The following is a 22,319-nucleotide window of genomic DNA, read 5'->3' as shown; positions in this document are numbered from 1 at the left end:
TGTGGATTTAGTATTTTCTATTTTAATGGGCCAGAACATTAAAGATACATTTTTAATTTTCCTCTTTTTGAGTGTTAGCCTTGTATTACTGGAGTTTCCAAACAAACTCCATTAAAGTGACACAGTAGTAGTGTATAAAAAAAATAATATTTTCAATATTTAGAAGACTCAGCGTCCAGGTGTGACACATACCCCTTTTGTCAGGAATATAAATATTTAATTGCCAGGACATGGGTGTCTCTGTGTCTTTTAGAAGCATATGTTCTTGGTATGGGAACAGGGGTCTGTTCCTAGAAATAATTGATTATTGGCTCTTGAGGGCAAAATAAATTTGTCTCTGTATTTCCGTGCTGTTTGCTTAGCCAAAGCTATTGCATGTACAGCTAGGTTTTTGCCTCTGAGCCTCATGTCTCCCAGGATGATGCTGTTCAGGCAATGCCACAGCTTTCTAATTAAACGTCCCAAGCCTCTATGATGTCACATGCAGTGCCCTGTGGTTCCTCTCAATCTCCTGGAGGAGATATTTGGCAGAATTTGCTGCCCAGGTATTTTCTGCGGTATCTGTGGCATTATCTGTTTTTCCTATCCTAAAGGGAAATCGCAAGAGGAAAATTAGAGATTCCGATAGTAAGGTTTCTGTTCCGCCTGCTGCTACTCAGGTTGCCCTTCCTCATAGGTCTGATGAGGAGGATACGTTGGTAGCTTCTAAGGGTGAAATCTCAGATTTGGACAGTATAATTCCTTCATCTGATGCTGAATTGGTAACCTTCAGATTTATGCCTGAACACCTTGTGTATGGTTAAAGGAGGTTTTGGCTACTTTGGACGGATCTGATATCCTGTTGCTGTCAACCCTAAGATATCTAGTACATTAAATATTTGCTAGGATTCTACTGTGGGAAGTTTTCCTGTTCTAGACAGTGCAAGGGGATTTTTTTTACAGGAATGGGAGAAGTCAGGGACTCCTCTTTTCCCGTCTCCTATCTTTACAAGATGTTTCCTGTTGCTGTCTCCATTAAATATCATGGTGCACGGTGCCTATAGTAGAAGGAGCATTTCTACTATGGCTAAGTGAATTTAATCCCTATAGAGGATAGCTCATCCTTTAAGGATCAAGGACTAGCTGGCTTATATGGCAGTTGGTTTGGACTCTGGGTCAAGTGCAGCATCCTTTGGGTGCGACGCCTTGTCTGATCTGGACAGGCCAGAATTATGGCTCTTAAGCTAACTAATTATTTCCTTCTGTTGCTTCCATGCAATTCATTTGGCTGGGAGCCAAGATTTCTGGCTTCATTGTACTAACCTCAGGGTGTTGTAGCTCTTGTCTTGGTTGGATTTTTAATCCAAGACCTAGCTTCTGGCTCTCCTTACAAGGGTAAGACCTTGTTTGGTCCTGGTCTGGCAGAAATGTTTCTGAAATTCGGGTGCAAAAGGGTTTTTTCTACATCTAGACTAGAAGAATAGACATAAAGGAAGTCAGAGTAGAATCCTGCTGCTGAGTCTAAATTATCATGAAGGGCTTGCCCCAATCCGGGATTGGATAAGTGGGGGTCTGATTTTTTCTGTTTTCTTTAAGCATGGGTACAAGATGTCCCAGTTAGACTGTGGTCATAGTATCTCAGAGTTGCTAATACCTTCCTCATTGAGGCAGGTTCCACCTCTCATGTTTACTAGACCTAAAGTGTCTTTACAAGTTTTCTCAGGGTACCGTCCTTAGACATGGAAACCATTCGTTTCATTTTTTCTTTGGTCCAGGAGGGTCAGTTCTTAACGACCATAGACCTGAAGGATGCGTATCTTCTAGTTCCTGAGATTTGTTTTTCTGAAAGACTCTTTCAGTTTGTGTTTTTCTCCCTTTGGCCTTGCCACGGCTTCCTGATTTTTTTCTCACTCTGGGCAGTGATCAGTTTTCGAGGAATTATAGTGGTGCCCTTCCTGGTCGACATTTTGGTTCAGGCACCATATTTTTAACAAACAATATCTTATTTGGACATTTTGTTGTCTTTTTCCACATTTTCTCGAATGGAAAGGGAATCTGGAAATGAGATCCCTTGTTCCTATTACAGGGTAGTTTTCTTAGGGACCATAATATTTTCTATATCTATGATAATATTTCTGATAGAGGTCAGAAAATCAAGGATTCTATGAGTTTCCTCTTCTGCCTTTAGTGGCTCAATGGATGGAGGTGATTGGTCTGATAGTCGCCTCCATGGACATCTTACCCTTGCTTGGTTCCATTTGAGAGCTCTGCAGGTTTGCATGCTACATCAGTGGAATGAAGTCCATTCGGATCTCGCTCAGAGGATAGATCTAGATCAGTCGACGAGAGTCTCTCTGCTGTGGTGGTTTTCTCAGCAGCGTCTATCTCAGGGCACATGCTTCCGGAGACCTCCTGGATAATTGTGACCATGGACGTTAGCCTGCTGGGCTGGAGAGTGGTCTGGGACTTAAAGGCGCAAGGACTTTGGACTCAGGAGGAGTCTGCTCTCCCCATAAACATTTTGGAGTTAAGAGCGATTTACTATGCCCTGTTGGTGTGACCTTAGTCGTCTTTAGCCCAGTTTCCCAGGTTCCAGTCGGACAATATCACCTTAGTGGCTTTCTTCATCCACAAGGGAGGAATTTGTAGTTCCTTAGCCATGAAGGAGGGCGCTCGAATTGTTCAGTGTACGGAAGCTCACAATTGCTGTCTATCTGCCATCCACATTCCGGGAATGGACAACTGGGAAGCGGACTTCCTGGGCAGACAGACATTTCATCCCGGGGAGTGGGCTCTCCATCCGGAGGTGTTCTCCAGGTTAATCCTCAAATAGGGGTGCCGGAGTCCGATCTGCTGGCGTCTCGGAGGAACCAAGCTTCCAAGGTACGTTCAAGGTCAAGAGATCTGCAGACCGCCCTGATAATTGCTTGGGCGGTGCCTTGGGGTGTCAGTCTGGTTTTCCTGTTTTTTCCGTTTGCTCTCCTTCCACGAGTCATTGCTCGTATCAAGCAAGAGTGAGCATGGGTAAGTCTTTTAGCCTCTGTGTGACCTCGGAGGTTCTGCTATGCAGACCTAGTGAAGATATCATCTCTTCCACTTTGGAGGTTGCCTCTGAGGAAGGACCTTCTAACACAGGGTCAATTCCTTCTTCCAAATCTCATTTTCTCTGAAACTGACTGCTTGGAGATTGAACGATTAGTTCTATCTAAGCGTGTTTTTTTCCTCAGTCCATGTTCAGGCTCGTAAGCCTGTTACTCTGATTAGATCACCATTAGGTATGGTGTACATACCTTTATTGATGTGAATCCTAGGACTTATCTTGGAGTAAGGTCAGGATTCCTAGGATTTTGTCTTTTCTCCAGGAGGGTCTGGAGAAAGGATTGTCAGTCAGTTCTCTGAAAGGTCAGATTTCTTTATTCTCTTTTTTGTCACATTAGTGTCTGGCGGATTTGACAGATGTTCAATCTTTTTGTCAGGCCATGGTCAAATTCAGGCCTGTGCTTCAGTCTGTTGCTCCTCTTTGGAACCTTAACCTTGTTCTTAAGGTTTTTGCGGCAGGCTCAGTTTGAGCCATGGCATTCCATAGATATTAAGTTGTTCTCTTGGAAGGTTTTGTTTCATTTTGCTTTCTCTTCTGCTCTGGGAGTTTCGGAACTCTCGTCCTTGCAGTGTGATTCACCTTATTTTATCTTACATGCTGATAAGGTGGTGTTTCGTATAAGGTTAAGTTTATCTTCCTATAAGTGGTTTAGGATAGAAATTTTTCTCATGAAATTGTTGTTCCTTCTTTATGTCCTATTCCTTCTTCTCATAAGGACTTTTTGTTGCACAACTTAGACGTTCGTGCTTAGACGTTCGTGTTCATGCTTTGCAGTTCTACCTTCAGGCGACAAAGGATTTTCGCCAGTCCTCTGTCCTGTTTGTTTTTCAGGATGATGTGAAAGACAAAAATCTTCTGTTACTTTCTTTTCCTATAGTTGAGAAGTATAATTCGTTTGGTTATTGAGACTGCTGGTCAGCAGCCTCCTGAGAGAATTACAGCTTGTTCCACGAGGGCTGTTTCTTTTTCCTGGACTTTTAAAAATGAAGTTTTTGTGATACAGATTTGCAAGAATGCAACTTTTGCCTCGACTGAGGCTTCTTTTGGGAGAAATGTTTTTCAAAGCGGTGGTGCCTTCTGTTTAGGTCTACCTATCTTGTTCTCTCTCCCTAGTCATCTGTGTCCTCTAGCTTGGGTATTGGTTCCCAACAGTAATTGAGGATGTCGTGTACTCACTATATCTTAGAAAAGAAAATTTATGCTTACCTGATAAATGTCTTTCTTTCTGGATATGGTGAGTCCACGACCCCACCCTTTTTTATCTAGACAGTTATTTTTGACTAAACGTCAGGCACCTTTATATTTTTCCTTTTTCCATTTCCCTGCGGTCGAATGACTGGGGTTTGTGGGAAGGGAAGTGATACTTAACAGCTTTGCTGTGGTGCTCTTTGCCTCTTTCTGCTTGCCAGGAGTGATATTCCCAACAGTAATTGAGGACGTTGTGGACTCACCATACAGGGAGTGCAGAATTATTAGGCAAGTTGTATTTTTGAGGATTAATTTTATTATTGAACAACAATCATGTTCTCAATGAACCCAAAAAACTCATTAATATCAAAGCTGAATAGTTTTGGAAGTAGTTTTTAGTTTGTTTTTAGTTATACCTATTTTAGGGGGATATCTGTGTGTGCATGTGACTATTACTGTGCATAATTATTAGGCAACTTAACAAAAAACAAATATAAACCCATTTCAATTATTTATTTTTACCAGTGAAACCAATATAACATCTCAACATTCACAAATATACATTTCTGACATTCAAAAACAAAACAAAAACAAATCAGTGACCAATATAGCCACCTTTCTTTGCAAGGACACTCAAAAGCCTGCCATCCATGGATTCTGTCAGTGTTTTGATCTGTTCACCATCAACATTGCGTGCAGCAGCAACCACAGCCTCCCAGACACTGTTCAGAGAGGTGTACTGTTTTCCCTCCTTGTAAATCTCACATTTGATGATGGACCACAGGTTCTCAATGGGGTTCAGATCAGGTGAACAAGGAGGCCATGTCATTAGATTTTCTTCTTTTATACCCTTTCTTGCCAGCCACGCTGTGGAGTACTTGGACGCGTGTGATGGAGCATTGTCCTGCATGAAAATCATGTTTTTCTTGAAGGATGCAGACTTCTTCCTGTACCACTGCTTGAAGAAGGTGTCTTCCAGAAACTGGCAGTAGGACTGGGAGTTGAGCTTGACTCCATCCTCAACCCGAAAAGGCCCCACAAGCTCATCTTTGATGATACCAGCCCAAACCAGTACTTCACCTCCACCTTGCTGGCGTCTGAGTCGGACTGGAGCTCTCTGCCCTTTACCAATCCAGCCACGGGCCCATCCATCTGGCCCATCAAGACTCACTCTCATTTCATCAGTCCATAAAACCTTAGAAAAATCAGTCTTGAGATATTTCTTGGCCCATTCTTGACGTTTCAGCTTGTGTGTCTTGTTCAATGGTGGTCGTCTTTCAGCCTTTCTTACTTTGGCCATGTCTCTGAGTATTGCACACCTTGTGCTTTTGTGCACTCCAGTGATGTTGCAGCTCTGAAATATGGCCAAACTGGTGGCAAGTGGCATCTTGGCAGCGGCACGCTTGACTTTTCTCAGTTCATGGGCAGTTATTTTGCGCCTTGGTTTTTCCACACGCTTCTTGCGACCCTGTTGACTATTTTGAATGAAACGCTTGATTGTTCGATGATCACGCTTCAGAAGCTTTGCAATTTTAAGAGTGCTGCATCCCTCTCCAAGATATCTCACTATTTTTGACTTTTCTGAGCCTGTCAAATCCTTCTTTTGACCCATTTTGCCAAAGGAAAGGAAGTTGCCTAATAATTATGCACACCTGATATAGGGTGTTGATGTCATTAGACCACACCCCTTCTCATTACAGAGATGCACATCACCTAATATGCTTAATTGGTAGTAGGCTTTCGAGCCTATACAGCTTGGAGTAAGACAACATGCATAAAGAGGATGATGTGGTCAAAATACTCATTTGCCTAATAATTCTGCACTCCCTGTATTCGGAAATAAATAAATTTATCAGGTAAGCATACATTTTGTTTTCATGGTGTTCCACTCATGATTATTCTTGGCATTCTTTTAGAATTCCTAGGATTGTACAGTTTCTTCAGGATGGTTTGGATAAAGGTTTGTCTGCCAATACTTTGAAAGGACAAATTTCTGCTCTTTCTGTTTTATTTCACGGAAAGATTGCTAATCTTCCTGATGTTCACTGTTTCATACCGGCTTTGACTCGTATCAAACCTGTTATTAAATCTATCCCTCCTCCATGGAGTCTAAATTTGGTATTAAGACTTTGCAGGCTCCTCCTTTTGAGCCTATGCATTTTTTTGGACATTAAACTACTTTTTTTGGAAAGTGTTATTTCTCTTGGCTATCTGTTCTGTTAGAAGAGTTTCTGAATTGTCTACTCTCACTTGCGAGTCTCCTTATCTGATTTTCCATCAAGATAAGCTGTTTTGCGGATTTAATTTTTGCCTTTAGTTGTGAATTCTAACAACATCAATATGGAAATTATTGTTCCTTCCTTGTGTCCTAATCCTAAGAATAATCTTGAATGGTCTTTACATTTTTTGGATGTGGTAAAAGCTTTGAAATATTATATTTAGGCTACTTAAGATTTCAGAAAGACTTCTAGTTTATTTGTTATTTTTTCTGGTTCCGAAAAAAGGTCAGAATGCCTCTGCCATTTCTTTGGTATCTTGGTTGAAACCTCTGATTCACAAAGGTGAAATTTTAATGGTTTTGCTTCTTCGGAAGCAGCTTTTGGTAGAAAGGTTCTTCAGGCAGCTGTCTCAGTTTGATTCTTGTGCCTATGATTTTTTTTTTTTTTAATTTTTAAGAAAACTTATTTTTTTTTATTTAATTTCTCAGCAGAAATAGATGTTTTTATTTTATCCCTCCCTTTCTATTGACTCGTGGACTTCCACATCTTGGGTATTTTATCCCATACGTCACTAACTCATGGACTCTCGCCACCTATATGAAAGAAAATATAATTTATGTAAGAACTTACCTGATAAATGCATTTCTTTCATGGTGGCTAGAGTGAGGCCCACCCTTTTTTGGGGTTATGATTTTTTTTGTATTAAAGCACACTTTTTATCCTGTTCCTCTTTTTTATGCTTTGACTCCTTATACACCTCACTAACTTGGTTATACGTTAAACTGAGGTATGAGTGAGGTGGGAGGTGTATTTATAGGCATTTGAGGTTTGGCAAACTTTGCCCCCTCCTGGTAGGAATGTATATCCCATACGTCACTAGCTCATGGACTCTCGCCACCATGAAATTAATTTATCAGGTAAGTTCTTACATAAATGATGTTTTTTGTTTATTTAGTATACGCTACCAATGAAACTTATTTACTATCTGTCTATCTGCCTATTCTTTGTTCATTTCATTTAATTTTATTTAACTGTAAACACTTCATACACCGCCCTCTAAATATATGCGTCACTATTTTGAAACTTCGGTATCACTGCAGATATCTGAAGGAGAGTTGATGCACATGTGCAAACATGTCAACACTGGAATGTATTAAAAGGCAAATCTCAACATGGCAGCGCCCATGACTAGAGGGTGGCGGGGAATAAAAATATTATGCTTATAAAAACCCCCAGTTTATAGTGTTTAATGTACCTTTAATAAAACCTGTATAACAAATATCTCTAATGAATAAAAAAAGATTGGGAGGGGGTCGAAATGAAAGTTTTCATAAAGAAGAGTAGTGACTTATTAAAGACTATTAAATTAATTAGACAAATTGTAACTATAAATAAATAAATATATATATCCAGTATACACGTTATGTGGGTTTTTTATAAAATGTTTATAAATTAAGTAGGAGCAGATTTGTATCATGTTGTACATTTACTGAATATTATAATTAATTATACTGTATCTTTTCCCCATTGCACTAGTGATTTTTATGAATATGATGCTTTGATGATGGAAGAAGAAGGAGCTGTGATAGTTGGCTTGTTAGTTGGCCTCAACATGATTGATGCAAATTTATGCCTTAAAGGGGAAGATTTGGATTCCCAGGTAATTATAATTTAAGCAACATTTAATTACTTTTAGGTTGATATGATTTCCATTTATTTTTGGTCTAAACTAAACTTTTTTCAGTCTTCCTATTTTCAATAACATTAACTAATGGACATGTGCGCAAAGAAATTAGTTTCAAAGGAATCATTTGTCATGATTCTTCCAAGATTTGTTTTTTGGGGACATAAAAGTTTAGCAATTTCAGCTTCAAGGGGGATATTGACTTTTGCTGCAGTAGTTCTGCGTTGTTTGGACACAATACTTGTTAGTGTTTGACAGTCTCTATCATTCATTTTAGTTTTTAGCCAACTTTACTTCGCAGATTAAAAGGACATCCCAGTCAAAATTTAAATGCACATAGAGGAATTACATCTTTGAGTAGAAACATATTTGGTAAAAATGCTTCTATTGAGAGATATCACTGTTTTAGTGTTAACATTTTTCTCTGCACGTGCATGTGAAGCATTGCTAGATATTTTCACTGCACCCACATTTTAAAAAATGCAGCTGCTCAGGTCATCAGTGGGGCTTGTATCATGACAGCAATTAACACATTGAGTCATTACCAGATAGTACAAGCACCTTAGGCTCTCTGAACAAGTCTTGTGCTTAAAATGCTGGTGCACAGTGCATACTTAAATACACTTTTGAAACAGCTATAGATTTTATTAGAAGCATTTTTGCTAATAGATATATATTACTAAATTGCTTCTGTTCAATACCGAAATGCACCCATGTGGTTTCCAATTTTGGCTGGAATATCCCTTTAAGTCTTAACTGTGAAGACTGTTTCTCTCGAAACACAAAACAATTTGGCTCTCACAGGTACAGACACTCCTGCTATGCGGGCTCACACAATTTAGTCCTCTTTGGAAGTTTGACAAGTCACCCATTTCACCAACCACTTGTATTAAACACTGCTGAACACAACCTGTATTACGGTGGCAAACAACAACCTATAGCACTGTTTTTCAAACCTGTCCTCAGGCCTCTCCAACAGGCCAGATTTTCAGGTTTATCTTTTAGTAGAGCAGGTAAAATAACCATGTTTACTAATCAGCTGATTATTTCACATGTGCTCCAGTTCAGATATCCTCAAAATCTGGCCTGTTAGTAAGGCCTGAGGACAGGTTTGAAAATCAGTGACCTAGAGAAAATATACAAATAAAAGCAAAACAATAGATCATTTTCATTGTTTGTTTGTTTTGTTTACTATAGCCTACGTGAATAATATTAACCCCTATAATAATGGTGTTCACATTATTTTGTCCAACCCATGTATATATGTATGTATGTATGCATGTATATGTATATACTGGGATTTTTTGTGGGGGTACCACCTCTGCCATCTCATAACATGTAATATTTGTAATTTTCCTGTAAATACTCTAGTTTTCACAAAAGCCTGCTGAAAAATATATCAAACCTTCACATATTCACACATTTTAAATAACTTAGTTACTGAGCACAAAATATCATTCAATGAGTACTGACGTGTGTGTGTTTGTATATATGTGTGTGTGTGTGTATATATATATATATATATATATATATATATATATATATACCATTAAAAGAAAGGACTAATGCAGATTTATACCAAAGTGTGACACAGGCTGCACCAAAAACATATACTTTATTTACAGCTTTATAAACTCAGTGGAATCTCTCCTAATACAGAGTTTGGCTGTGTAGCTGATACATAGACAGAGTAAACACATGTCAAGATAAAGATATATCTAAACAGACGTCTGTTGAATTATTAACACCATATAGTAGACTTTAACTTCAAAAAAGGCATGTCTGAAAACTTCAGGGAACAAGCTTTAAAAATATTATAAAAATACACACACTATGCAATCGCAAATGATGTTATAAACTGGAGCACTTAAGTGCCTAGGCACGCTCCTTATATTATCCTAAAATTCGACAGCTAAATATAATGAAAATTAGTAGGTGTGGGGAGCACTTAGTGCAACTGCACGCTCCAATCCAGCATGGAAAGAATAATCAAACAGTTCCTGTTTATTACAGATTAGGATTTACCAAAATCTTCAGTCTCTGGGCAAATAAATCAACCGGTGCCTCTTTCCTTAGTTTAGGACAAAACCGGGACCTCCTTTTTCCTCCAGATTTGGTTTATATCACTTGTACTGTGTCTTTATTATTGCAAGTGTGATCCTCTGCTGCAGTGATTTTACCATCTCCTGCCTCTGCTTTTGAGTGTTAGAACAACTCACTTGATACACAGACACCGCATGGAGGGCTTGGTTCACCTTTACCAAACAGCTCACAGGTGAGTAACGATTACAGGATTGATGACATGTTTCGCCACTCCCCTTTGTGGGCCGTCTTAGGGGCTTCGTCAGATAGTAACCTGATTCCATTCCTTGGCTTTTATAGCCAATTGCAACTTGTTAGGAAGGTATAGTTAACACTTCATATCCTCTGCTTATTTACATGGCACATAGTGAGGAAAAACCTGTTACCTTTATAATATGTGCTTCAACCTGATAATACAACTGTTTACAAACATAACATGAATGTTAGGATATTTGACAATTTTCATACATAAAACAAAAACAAAATAGCAACATTGTAACATATTGTTGCATATTTTCCCCTGAGTCTATGTATCACTAATTAGTGATAAATAGACTCAGGGGAAAATATGCAACAATATGTTACAATGTTGCTATTTTGTTTTTGTTTCATGTATGAAAAATCGTTACTCACCTGTGAGCTGTTTGGTAAAGGTGAACCAAGCCCTCCATGCGGTGTCTATGTATCAAGTGAGTTGTTCTAATAATCAAAAGCAGAGGCAGGAGATGGTAAAATCACTGCAGCAGAGGATCACACTTGCAATAATAAAGACACAGTACAAGTGATATAAACCAAATCTGGAGGAAAAAAGCAGGTCCCGGTTTTGTCCTAAACTAAGGAAAGAGGCACCGGTTGATTTATTTGCCCAGAGACTGAAGATTTTGGTAAATCCTAATCTGTGATAAACAGGAACTGTTTGATTATTCTTTCCATGCTGGATTGGAGCGTGCAGTTGCACTAAGTGCTCCCCACACCTACTAATTTTCATTATATTTAGCTGTCGAATTTTAGGATAATATAAGGAGCGTGCCTAGGCACTTAAGTGCCCCAGTTTATAACATAATTTGCGGTTGCATAGTGTGTGTATTTTTGAAAATATTTTTAAAGCTTGTTCCCTGAAGTTTTCAGACATGCCTTTTTTGAAGTTAAAGTCTACTATATGGGGTTAATAATTCAACAGACGTCTGTTTAGATATATCTTTATTTATTTTGACATGTGTTTCCTCTGTCTATGTATCAGCTACACAGCCACACTCTGTATTAGGAGAGATTCCACTGAGTTTATAAAGCTGTAAATAAAGTATATTTTTCTTTCATGTAACTGGCAAGAGTCCATGAGCTAGTGACGTATGGGATATACAATCCTACCAGGAGGGACAAAGTTTCCCAAACCTCAAAATGCCTATAAATACACCCCTCACCACACCCACAATTCAGTTTTACAAACTTTGCCTCCTATGGAGGTGGTGAAGTAAGTTTGTGCTAGATTTCTACGTTGATCTGCGCTTCTCAGCATTTTTGAAGCCTGGTTCCTCTCAGAGTGCAGTGAATGTCAGAGGGATGTGAAGGGAGTATCACCTATTGAATGCAATGGTTATCGGTCGTAGAGATTCATCTCCTACCTCCCTTTTCAGATCGACGATATACTCTCATATACCATTACCTCTACTGATAACTGTTTCAGTACTAGTTTGGCTATTTGCTATATGTGGATGGGTGTCTTTTGGTAAGTAAGTTTCATTTACTTAAGACAAGGTGAAGTAAGTTTGTGCTAGATTCTACGTTGATATGCGCTTCGCAGCAGGCTGAAGCCCGGTTTTCCTCTCAGAGTGCAGTGAATGTCAGAGGGATGTGAAGAGAGTATTGCCTATTTGAATACAATGGTCTTCCTCTAGGGGATCTATTTCATAGGTTCTCTGTTATCGGTCGTAGAGATTTCTTCTCCTACCTCCCTTTTCAGATCGACGATATACTCTTATATACCATTACCTCTACTGATTCTCGTTTCAGTACTGGTTTGGCTATCTACTATATGTAGATGAGTGTCTTGGGGTAAGGAGGTCTTATTTCTTTCATGTAATTAGCAAGAGTCCATGAGCTAGTGACGTATGGGATATACATTCCTACCAGGAGGGGCAAAGTTTCCCAAACCTCAAAATGCCTACAAATACACCCCTCACCACACCCACAAATCAGTTTTACAAACTTTGCCTCCTATGGAGGTGGTGAAGTAAGTTTGTGCTAGATTCTACGTTGATATGCGCTCCGCAGCAGGTTGGAGCCCGGTTTTCCTCTCAGCGTGCAGTGAATGTCAGAGGGATGTGAGGAGAGTATTGCCTATTTGAATTCAATGATCTCCTTCTACGGGGGTCTATTTCATAGGTTCTCTGTTATCGGTCGTAGAGATTCATCTCTTACCTCCCTTTTCAGATCGACGATATACTCTTATATATATATACCATTACCTCTGCTGATTTTCGTTTCAGTACTGGTTTGGCTTTCTACAACATGTAGATGAGTGTCCTGGGGTAAGTAAGTCTTATTTTCTGTGACACTCTAAGCTATGGTTGGGCACTTTTTTATAAAGTTCTAAATATATGTATTCAAACATTTATTTGCCTTGACTCAGGATGTTCAACATTCCTTATTTTCAGACAGTCAGTTTCATATTTGGGATAATGCATTTGAATAAAAAAAAAATTTCTTACCTTAAAATTTGACTTTCCCTGTGGGCTGTTAGGCTCGCGGGGGCTGAAAATGCTTCATTTTATTGACGTCATTCTTGGCGTGGACTTTTTTGGCGCAAAATTTTTTTTCTGTTTCCGGCGTCATACGTGTCGCCGGAAGTTGCGTCATTTTTTGACGTTCTTTTGCGCCAAAAGTGTCGGCGTTCCGGATGTGGCGTCTTTTTGGCGCCAAAAGCATTTAGGCGCCAAATAATGTGGGCGTCTTATTTGGCGCTAAAAAAATATGGGCGTCACTTTTGTCTCCACATTATATAAGTCTAATTTTTTATTGCTTCTGGTTGCTAGAAGCTTGTTCACTGGCATTTTTTCCCATTCCTGAAACTGTCATTTAAGGAATTTGATCAATTTTACTTTATATGTTGTTTTTTCTATTACATATTGCAAGATGTCCCATGTTGAAGCTGAATCAGAAGATACTTCTGGAAAATCGCTGGCTGGTGCTGGAGCTACCAAAGCTAAGTGTATCTGCTGTAAACTTTTGGTAGCTGTTCCTCCAGCTGTTGTTTGTATTGAATGTCATGACAAACTTGTTAATGCAGATAATATTTCCTTTAGTAAAATTACATTACCTGTTGCTGTTCCATCAACATCTAATACTAAGAGTGTTCCTGATAACATAAGAGATTTTGTTTCTAAATCCATTAAGAAGGCTATGTCTGTTATTCCTCCTTCTAGTAAACGTAAAAAGTCTTTTAAAACTTCTCATTTTTCAGATGAATTTTTAAATGAACATCATCATTCTGATTCTGATAATGGCTCTTCTGGTTCAGAGGATTCTGTCTCAGAGGTTGATGCTGATAAATCTTCATATTTATTTAAAATGGAATTTATTCGTTCTTTACTTAAAGAAGTCCTAATTGCATTAGAAATTGAGGATTCTGGTCCTCTTGATACTAAATCTAAACGTTTAGATAAGGTTTTTAAATCTCCTGTAGTTATTCCAGAAGTTTTTCCTGTTCCTGGTGCTATTTCTGAAGTAATTTCCAGGGAATGGAATAATTTGGGTAATTCATTTACTCCTTCTAAACGTTTTAAGCAATTATATCCTGTGCCATCTGACAGATTAGAATTTTGGGACAAAATCCCTAAGGTTGATGGGGCTGTCTCTACTCTTGCTAAGCGTACTACCATTCCTACGGCAGATGGTACTTCCTTTAAGGATCCTTTAGATAGGAAAATTGAATCATTTCTAAGAAAAGCTTACTTGTGTTCAGGTAATCTTCTTAGACCTGCTATATCTTTGGCGGATGTTGCTGCAGCTTCAACTTTTTGGTTGGAAGCTTTAGCGCAACAAGTAACAGATCATAATTCTCATAGCATTATTATTCTTCTTCAACATGCTAATAATTTTATTTGTGATGCCATCTTTGATATCATTAGAGTTGATGTCAGGTATATGTCTCTAGCTATTTTAGCTAGAAGAGCTTTATGGCTTAAAACTTGGAATGCTGATATGTCTTCTAAGTCTACTCTGCTTTCCCTTTCTTTCCAGGGTAATAAATTATTTGGTTCTCAGTTGGATTCTATTATCTCAACTGTTACTGGAGGGAAAGGAACTTTTTTACCACAGGATAAAAAATCTAAAGGTAAATTTAGGTCTAATAATCGTTTTCGTTCCTTTCGTCACAACAAGGAACAAAAGCCTGATCCTTCATCCTCAGGAGCGGTATCAGTTTGGAAACCATCTCCATTCTGGAATAAATTCAAGCCTTTTAGAAAACCAAAGCCAGCTCCTAAGTCCACATGAAGGTGCGGCCCTCATTCCAGCTCAGCTGGTAGGGGGCAGATTACGTTTTTTCAAAGGAATTTGGATCAATTCCGTTCACAATCTTTGGATTCAGAATATTGTTTCAGAAGGGTACAGAATTGGCTTCAAGATAAGGCCTCCTGCAAAGAGATTTTTTCTTTCCCGTGTCCCAGTAAATCCAGCGAAGGCTCAAGCATTTCTGAAATGTGTTTCAGATCTAGAGTTGGCTGGAGTAGTTATGCCAGTTCCAGTTCTGGAACAGGGGATGGGGTTTTATTCAAATCTCTTCATTGTACCAAAGAAGGAGAATTCCTTCAGACCAGTTCTGGATCTAAAAATATTGAATCGTTATGTAAGGATACCAACATTCAAAATGGTAACTGTAAGGACTATCCTGCCTTTTGTTCAGCAAGGGCATTATATGTCTACAATAGATTTACAGGATGCATATCTGCATATTCCGATTCATCCAGATCACTATCAGTTTCTGAGATTCTCGTTCCTAGACAAGCATTACCAGTTTGTGGCTCTGCCGTTTGGCCTAGCAACAGCTCCAAGAATTTTTACAAAGGTTCTCGGTGCCCTTCTGTCTGTAATCAGAGAACAGGGTATTGTGGTATTTCCTTATTTGGACGATATCTTGGTACTTGCTCAGTCTTCACATTTAGCAGAATCTCATACGAATCGACTTGTGTTGTTTCTTCAAGATCATGGTTGGAGGATCAATTTACTAAAAAGTTCATTGATTCCTCAGACAAGGGTAACCTTTTTGGGTTTCCAGATAGATTCAGTGTCCATGACTCTATCTTTGACAGACAAGAGACGTCTAAAATTGATATCAGCTTGTCGAAACCTTCAGTCACAATCATTCCCTTCGGTAGCCTTATGCATGGAAATTCTAGGTCTTATGACTGCTGCATCGGACGCGATTGCCTTTGCTCGTTTTCACATGCGACCTCTTCAGCTCTGTATGCTAAACCAGTGGTGCAGGGATTACACAAAGATATCTCAATTAATATCTTTAAAACCGATTGTACGACACTCTCTGACGTGGTGGACAGATCACCATCGTTTAGTTCAGGGGGCTTCTTTTGTTCTTCCGACCTGGACTGTAATCTCAACAGATGCAAGTCTTACAGGTTGGGGAGCTGTGTGGGGGTCTCTGACGGCACAAGGGGTTTGGGAATCTCAGGAGGTGAGATTACCGATCAATATTTTGGAACTCCGTGCAATTTTCAGAGCTCTTCAGTCTTGGCCTCTTCTAAAGAGAGAATCGTTCATTTGTTTTCAGACAGACAATGTCACATCTGTGGCATACATCAATCATCAAGGAGGGACTCACAGCCCTCTGGCTATGAAAGAAGTATCTCGAATTTTGGTTTGGGCAGAATCCAGCTCCTGTCTAATTTCTGCGGTTCATATCCCAGGTATAGACAATTGGGAAGCGGATTATCTCAGTCGCCAAACGTTGCATCCGGGCGAATGGTCTCTTCATCCAGAGGTATTTCTTCAGATTGTCCAAATGTGGGGACTTCCAGAAATAGATCTGATGGCCTCTCATCTAAACAAGAAACTTCCCAGGTATCTGTCCAGATCCAGGGATCCTCAAGCGGAAGCAGTGGATGCATTGTCACTTCCTTGGAAGTATCATCCTGCTTATATCTTTCCGCCTCTAGTTCTTCTTCCAAGAGTGATCTCCAAGATTCTGAAGGAATGCTCGTTTGTTCTGCTGGTAGCTCCAGCATGGCCTCACAGGTTTTGGTATGCGGATCTTGTCCGGATGGCCTCTTGCCAACCGTGAACTCTTCCGTTAAGACCAGACCTTCTGTCGCAAGGTCCTTTTTTCCATCAGGATCTCAAATCCTTAAATTTAAAGGTATGGAGATTGAACGCTTGATTCTTAGTCAAAGAGGTTTCTCTGACTCTGTGATTAATACTATGTTACAGGCTCGTAAATCTGTATCTAGGGAGATATATTATATCTGGAAGACTTATATTTCTTGGTGTCTTTCTCATAATTTTTCCTGGCATTCTTTTAGAATTCCGAGAATTTTACAGTTTCTTCAGGATGGTTTGGATAAAGGTTTGTCTGCAAGTTCCTTGAAAGGACAAATCTCTGCTCTTTCTGTTCTTTTTCACAGAAAGATTGCTAATCTTCCTGATATTCATTGTTTTGTACAAGCTTTGGTTCGTATAAAACCTGTTATTAAGTCAATTTCTCCTCCTTGGAGTTTGAATTTGGTTCTGGGGGCTCTTCAAGCTCCCCCGTTTGAACCTATGCATTCATTGGACATTAAATTACTTTCTTGGAAAGTTTTATTCCTTTTGGCCATCTCTTCTGCCAGAAGAGTTTCTGAATTATCTGCTCTTTCTTGTGAGTCTCCTTTTCTGATTTTTCACCAGGATAAGGCGGTGTTGCAAACTTCTTTTGAATTTTTACCTAAGGTTGTGAATTCCAACAACATTAGTAGAGAAATTGTGGTTCCTTCATTATGTCCTAATCCTAAGAATTCTAAGGAGAAATCATTGCATTCTTTGGATGTAGTTAGAGCTTTGAAATATTATGTTGAAGCCACTAAGAATTTCCGAAAGACTTCTAGTCTATTTGTTATCTTTTCCGGTTCTAGGAAAGGTCAGAAGGCCTCTGCCATTTCTTTGGCATCTTGGTTGAAATCTTTAATTCATCATGCTTATGTCGAGTCGGGTAAAACTCTGCCTCAAAGGATTACAGCTCATTCTACTAGGTCAGTTTCTACTTCCTGGGCGTTTAGGAATGAAGCTTCGGTTGATCAGATTTGCAAAGCAGCAACTTGGTCTTCTTTGCATACTTTTACTAAATTCTACCATTTTGATGTGTTTTCTTCTTCTGAAGCTGTTTTTGGTAGAAAAGTACTTCAGGCAGCTGTTTCAGTTTGAATCTTCTGCTTATGTTTTCAGTTTTTTTCATTATAAAATTTAAACTTTATTTTGGGTGTGGATTATTTTTTCAGCGGAATTGGCTGTCTTTATTTTATCCCTCCCTCTCTAGTGACTCTTGCGGGGAAAGATCCACATCTTGGGTAGTCATTATCTCATACGTCACTAGCTCATGGACTCTTGCTAATTACATGAAAGAAAACATAATTTATGTAAGAACTTACCTGATAAATTCATTTCTTTCATATTAGCAAGAGTCCATAAGGCCAACCCTTTTTTGTGGTGGTTATGATTTTTTTTTGTATAAAGCACAATTATTCCAATTCCTTATATTTATGCTTTCGCACTTTTTTCTTATCACCCCACTTCTTGGCTATTCGTTAAACTGATTTGTGGGTGTGGTGAGGGGTGTATTTGTAGGCATTTTGAGGTTTGGGAAACTTTGCCCCTCCTGGTAGGAATGTATATCCCATACGTCACTAGCTCATGGACTCTTGCTAATATGAAAGAAATTAATTTATAAGGTAAGTTCTTACATAAATTATGTTTTTTTATGACACTCTAAGCTATGGTTGGGCACTTTATATGTAAAGTTCTAAATATATGTGTTTAAATTTATATTTGCCATGATTCAGGATAATCAGTATTCCTTCATTCAGACTGTCAGTTTCATTATTTGGGATAATGCATATGAATAAATATTTTTTTCTTACCTTGAAAATTTTCAATTGACTTTTTTCCCTGCGGGCTGTTAGGCTCGCGGGGCTGAAAATGCTTCAATTTATTGCGTCATTCTTGGCGCAAACTTTTTTGGCGCAAAATTTTTTTGCGCCAAAAAATGTGGGCGTCGTTTTCGGCATCAGAGGATGTGGCGTCATACTTGGCGCCAAAAAATATGGGCGTTGTACTTGGCGCCAATAATGTGGGCGTCATACTTGTTCCACTTTTTTTCTCACATTATTTAAGTCTCACTTTTTTGTTGCTTCTGGTTGCTAGAGGCTTGTTTATTTTGCATTTTTTCCCATTCCTGAAACTGTCATTTAAGGAATTTGATAATTTTGCTTTATATGTTGTTTTTTCTATTACATATTGCAAGATGTCACAACCTGACCCTGGATCAGAATCTACTACTGGAAAGACGCTGCCTGATGCTGGTTCTACCAAAGTTAAGTGCATTTGTTGTAAGCTTTTGGTAACTGTTCCTCCGGCTGTAGTTTGTGTTAGTTGGCATGATAAACTTTCCAATGCAGATAATGTCTACATTAGTAATAATCCTTTACCTGTTGTTGTTCCTTCAACATCTAATGTTCAGGATGTTCCTGTTAATGTAAAAGAATTTGTTTCTAATTCCATTAGGAAGGCTCTGTCTGTTATTCCTCCTTCCAGTAAACGTAAAAGGTCTTTTAAAACTTCTCATATTTCGGATTAATTTTTAAGTGACCGCCATCATTCTGACTTATCTGTTTCTGATGAGGATCTATCTGGTTCAGAAGATTCTGCCTCAGATATTGATACTGATAAATCTTCATATTTGTTTAAGATGGAGTTTATTCGTTCTTTACTTAAAGAAGTGTTGATTGCATTAGATATGGAGGAGTCTAGTCTAAATCTGCTAAGCGTTTAAATTCAGTTTTTAAACCTCATGTAGTTATTCCAGAAGTTTTTCCAGTCCCTGATGCTATTTCAGAAGTGATTTCTAGGGAATGGAATAGTCTGGGTACTTCATTTACTCCTTCTCCAAGGTTTAAGAAATTGTACCCTGTGCCTTCTGATAGATTAGAGTTTTGGGACAAAATCCCCAAAGTTGATGGGGCTATCTCTACTCTTGCTAAACGTACTACTATTCCTACGGCAGATAGTACTTCGTTTAAGGATCCTTTAGGTAGGAAGCTTGAATCCTTTCTAAGGAAGGCTTATTTATGTTCAGGTAATCTTCTTAGACCTGCTATTTCTTTGGCTGATGTTGCTGCAGCTTCCACTTTTTGGTTGGAGGCTTTAGCGCAACAAGTATCAGACCATAATGCTTATAGCATTGTTAAACTTCTTCAACATGCTAATAACTTTGTTTGTGATGCCATTTTTGATATCATTAGAATTGATGTCAGGTATATGTCTTAAATCTTGGAATGCAGATATGACTTCTAAGTCAACTTTGCTTTCTCTCTCTTTCCAAGGTAATAAATTATTTGGTTCTCAGTTGGATTCAATAATCTCAACTGTTACTGGGGGGAAGGGAGCCTTTTTGCCTCAGGACAAAAAATCTAAAGGTAAATATAGGGCTGCTAATTGTTTTCGTTCCTTTCATCAGAATAAGGAGCAGAAGCCTGACCCTTCCCCTAAAGGAACGTTCTCCGCTTGGAAACCTTCTCCAGTCTGGAATAAATCCAAGCCTTTTAGAAAGTCAAAACCAGCTCCCAAATCCGCATGAAGGTGCGGACCTCATTCCAGCACAGCTGGTAGGGGGCATGTTACGATTTTTCAAAGATGTTTGGATCAATTCGATTCACAATCTTTGGATTCAGAACATTGTTTCACAAGGGTACAGAATAGGTTTCAAGGTAAGGCCGCCTGTGAGAAGATTTTTCCTCTCACGCATTCCAGTAAATCCAGTGAAGGCTCAGGCGTTTCTGAAATGTGTTTCAGACCTAGAGTCGGCTGGGGTAATTATGCCAGTTCCAGTTCTCGACCGGGGTCTGGGGTTTTACTCAAATCTATTCATTGTACCAAAGAAGGAGAATTCCTTCAGACCAGTTCTGGATCTAAAAATATTGAATCGTTATGTAAGGATACCAACATTCAAAATGGTGACTATAAGGACTATTCTGCCTTTTGTTCAGCAAGGGCATTATATGTCTACATTAGACTTACAGGTTGCATATCTTCATATTCCAATTCATCCAGATCATTATCAGTTTCTGAGATTCTCTTTTCTAGACAAGCATTACCAGTTTGTTGCTCTTCCGTTTGGCCTAGCAACAGCTCCAAGGATCTTTTCGAAGGTTCTTGGTGCCCTTCTCTCTGTAATCAGAGAACAGGGTATTGCAGTATTTCCTTATTTGGACGATATCTTGGTACTTGCTCAGTCTTTACATTCTGCAGAATCTCATACAAATCAACTTGTGTTGTTTCTTCAAAGACATGGTTGGAGGATCAATTTACCAAAGAGTTCCTTGATTCCTCAGACAAAGGTAACCTTTTTGGGTTTCCAAATAGATTCAGTGTTCATGACTTTGTCTCTAACAGAAAAGAGACGTCTGAAATTGTTTTCAGCTTGTCGAAACCTTCAGTCTCAATTGTTCCCTTCGGTAGCACTGTGCATGGAAATTCTAGGTCTCATGACTGCTGCATCGGACGCGATCCCTTTTGCTCGTTTTCACATGAGACCTCTCCAGCTTTGTATGCTGAACCAGTGGTGCAGGGATTATACAAAGATATTCCAATTAATATCCTTAAATCCCAATGTTCGATCTTCTCTAACTTGGTGGTTGAATCACCATTGTTTAATTCAAGGGGCCTCTTTTGTTCGTCCAACCTGGACTGTGATCTCAACAGATGCAAGTCTTTCAGGTTGGGGAGCTGTATGGGGATCTCTGACAGTGCAGGGGGTTTGGGAATCTCAGGAGGCGAGATTACCAATAAACATTTTGGAACTCCGTGCGATTTTCAGAACTCTTCAGTTCTGGCCTCTTCTGAAGAGAGAATCGTTTATTTGTTTTCAGACAGACAATGTCACAACCGTGGCGTATGTCAATCATCAAGGTGGGACTCACAGTCCTCAAGCTATGAAAGAAGTATCTCGTATACTTGTATGGGCGGAATCCAGCTCCTGTCTAATTTCTGCGGTTCACATCCCAGGTGTAGACAATTGGGAAGCGGATTATCTCAGTCGCCAGACGTTACATCCGGGTCGAATGGTCTCTTCACCCAGAGGTATTTCTTCATATTGTTCAAATCTGGGGACTTCCAGAAATAGATCTGATGGCCTCTCATCTAAACAAGAAACTTCCCAGGTATCTGTCCAGATCCAGGGATCCTCAGGCGGAAGCAGTGGACGCGTTGTCACTTCCTTGGAATTATCATCCTGCCTATATCTTTCCGCCTCTAGTTCTTCTTCCAAAAGTGATTTCCAAAATTCTAATGGAACGTTCGTTTCTTCTGGTGGCTCCAGCATGGCCTCACAGGTTTTGGTATGCGGATCTCATTCGGATGGCCAGTTGCCAACCTTGGACACTTCCGTTAAGACCAGTCCTTCTATCTCAAGGCCCATTTTTCCATCAGGATCTCAAATGATTAAATTTGAAGGTATGGAAATTGAACGCTTGATTCTTAGTCATAGAGGTTTCTCTGACTCAGTAATTAATACTATGTTACACGCTAGTAAATCTGTGTCTAGGAAGATTTATTATCGAGTCTGGAAGACTTACATTTCTTGGTGTTCTTCTCATAAATTCTCCTGGCATTCTTTTAGAATTCCTAGAATTTTACAGTTTCTTCAGGATGGTTTGGATAAAGGTTTGTCTGCAAGTTCTTTGAAAGGACAATTCTCTGCTCTTTCTGTTTTATTCCACAGAAAAATTGCTAAACTCCCTGATATTCATTGTTTTGTACAGGCTTTGGTTCGTATTAAGCCTGTCATTAAATCAATCTCTCCTCCTTG

The 22,319-nt window shown here is 39.2% G+C and overlaps 1 protein-coding gene across 1 annotated transcript in view; it reads left to right on the top strand.

Moving 5' to 3' along the window:
* Window positions 1-22,319, top strand: part of RUFY1 (RUN and FYVE domain containing 1) — a gene marked incomplete in the record, with an annotated part of 403,552 nt that overhangs the window by 82,579 nt on the left and 298,654 nt on the right. Inside the window, 1 exon segment of the mRNA XM_053717225.1 lies at window positions 8,023-8,146. Within this exon segment, the coding sequence (XP_053573200.1) occupies window positions 8,023-8,146 (124 nt within the window).

The sequence above is a fragment of the Bombina bombina genome, chromosome 6, assembly GCF_027579735.1.
Source record: "Bombina bombina isolate aBomBom1 chromosome 6, aBomBom1.pri, whole genome shotgun sequence".
Taxonomy (NCBI): Eukaryota; Metazoa; Chordata; class Amphibia; order Anura; family Bombinatoridae; genus Bombina; species Bombina bombina.
The sequence above is the reverse complement of the archived record's forward strand: the minus strand, read 5'-3'. Positions and strand labels throughout refer to the sequence as shown.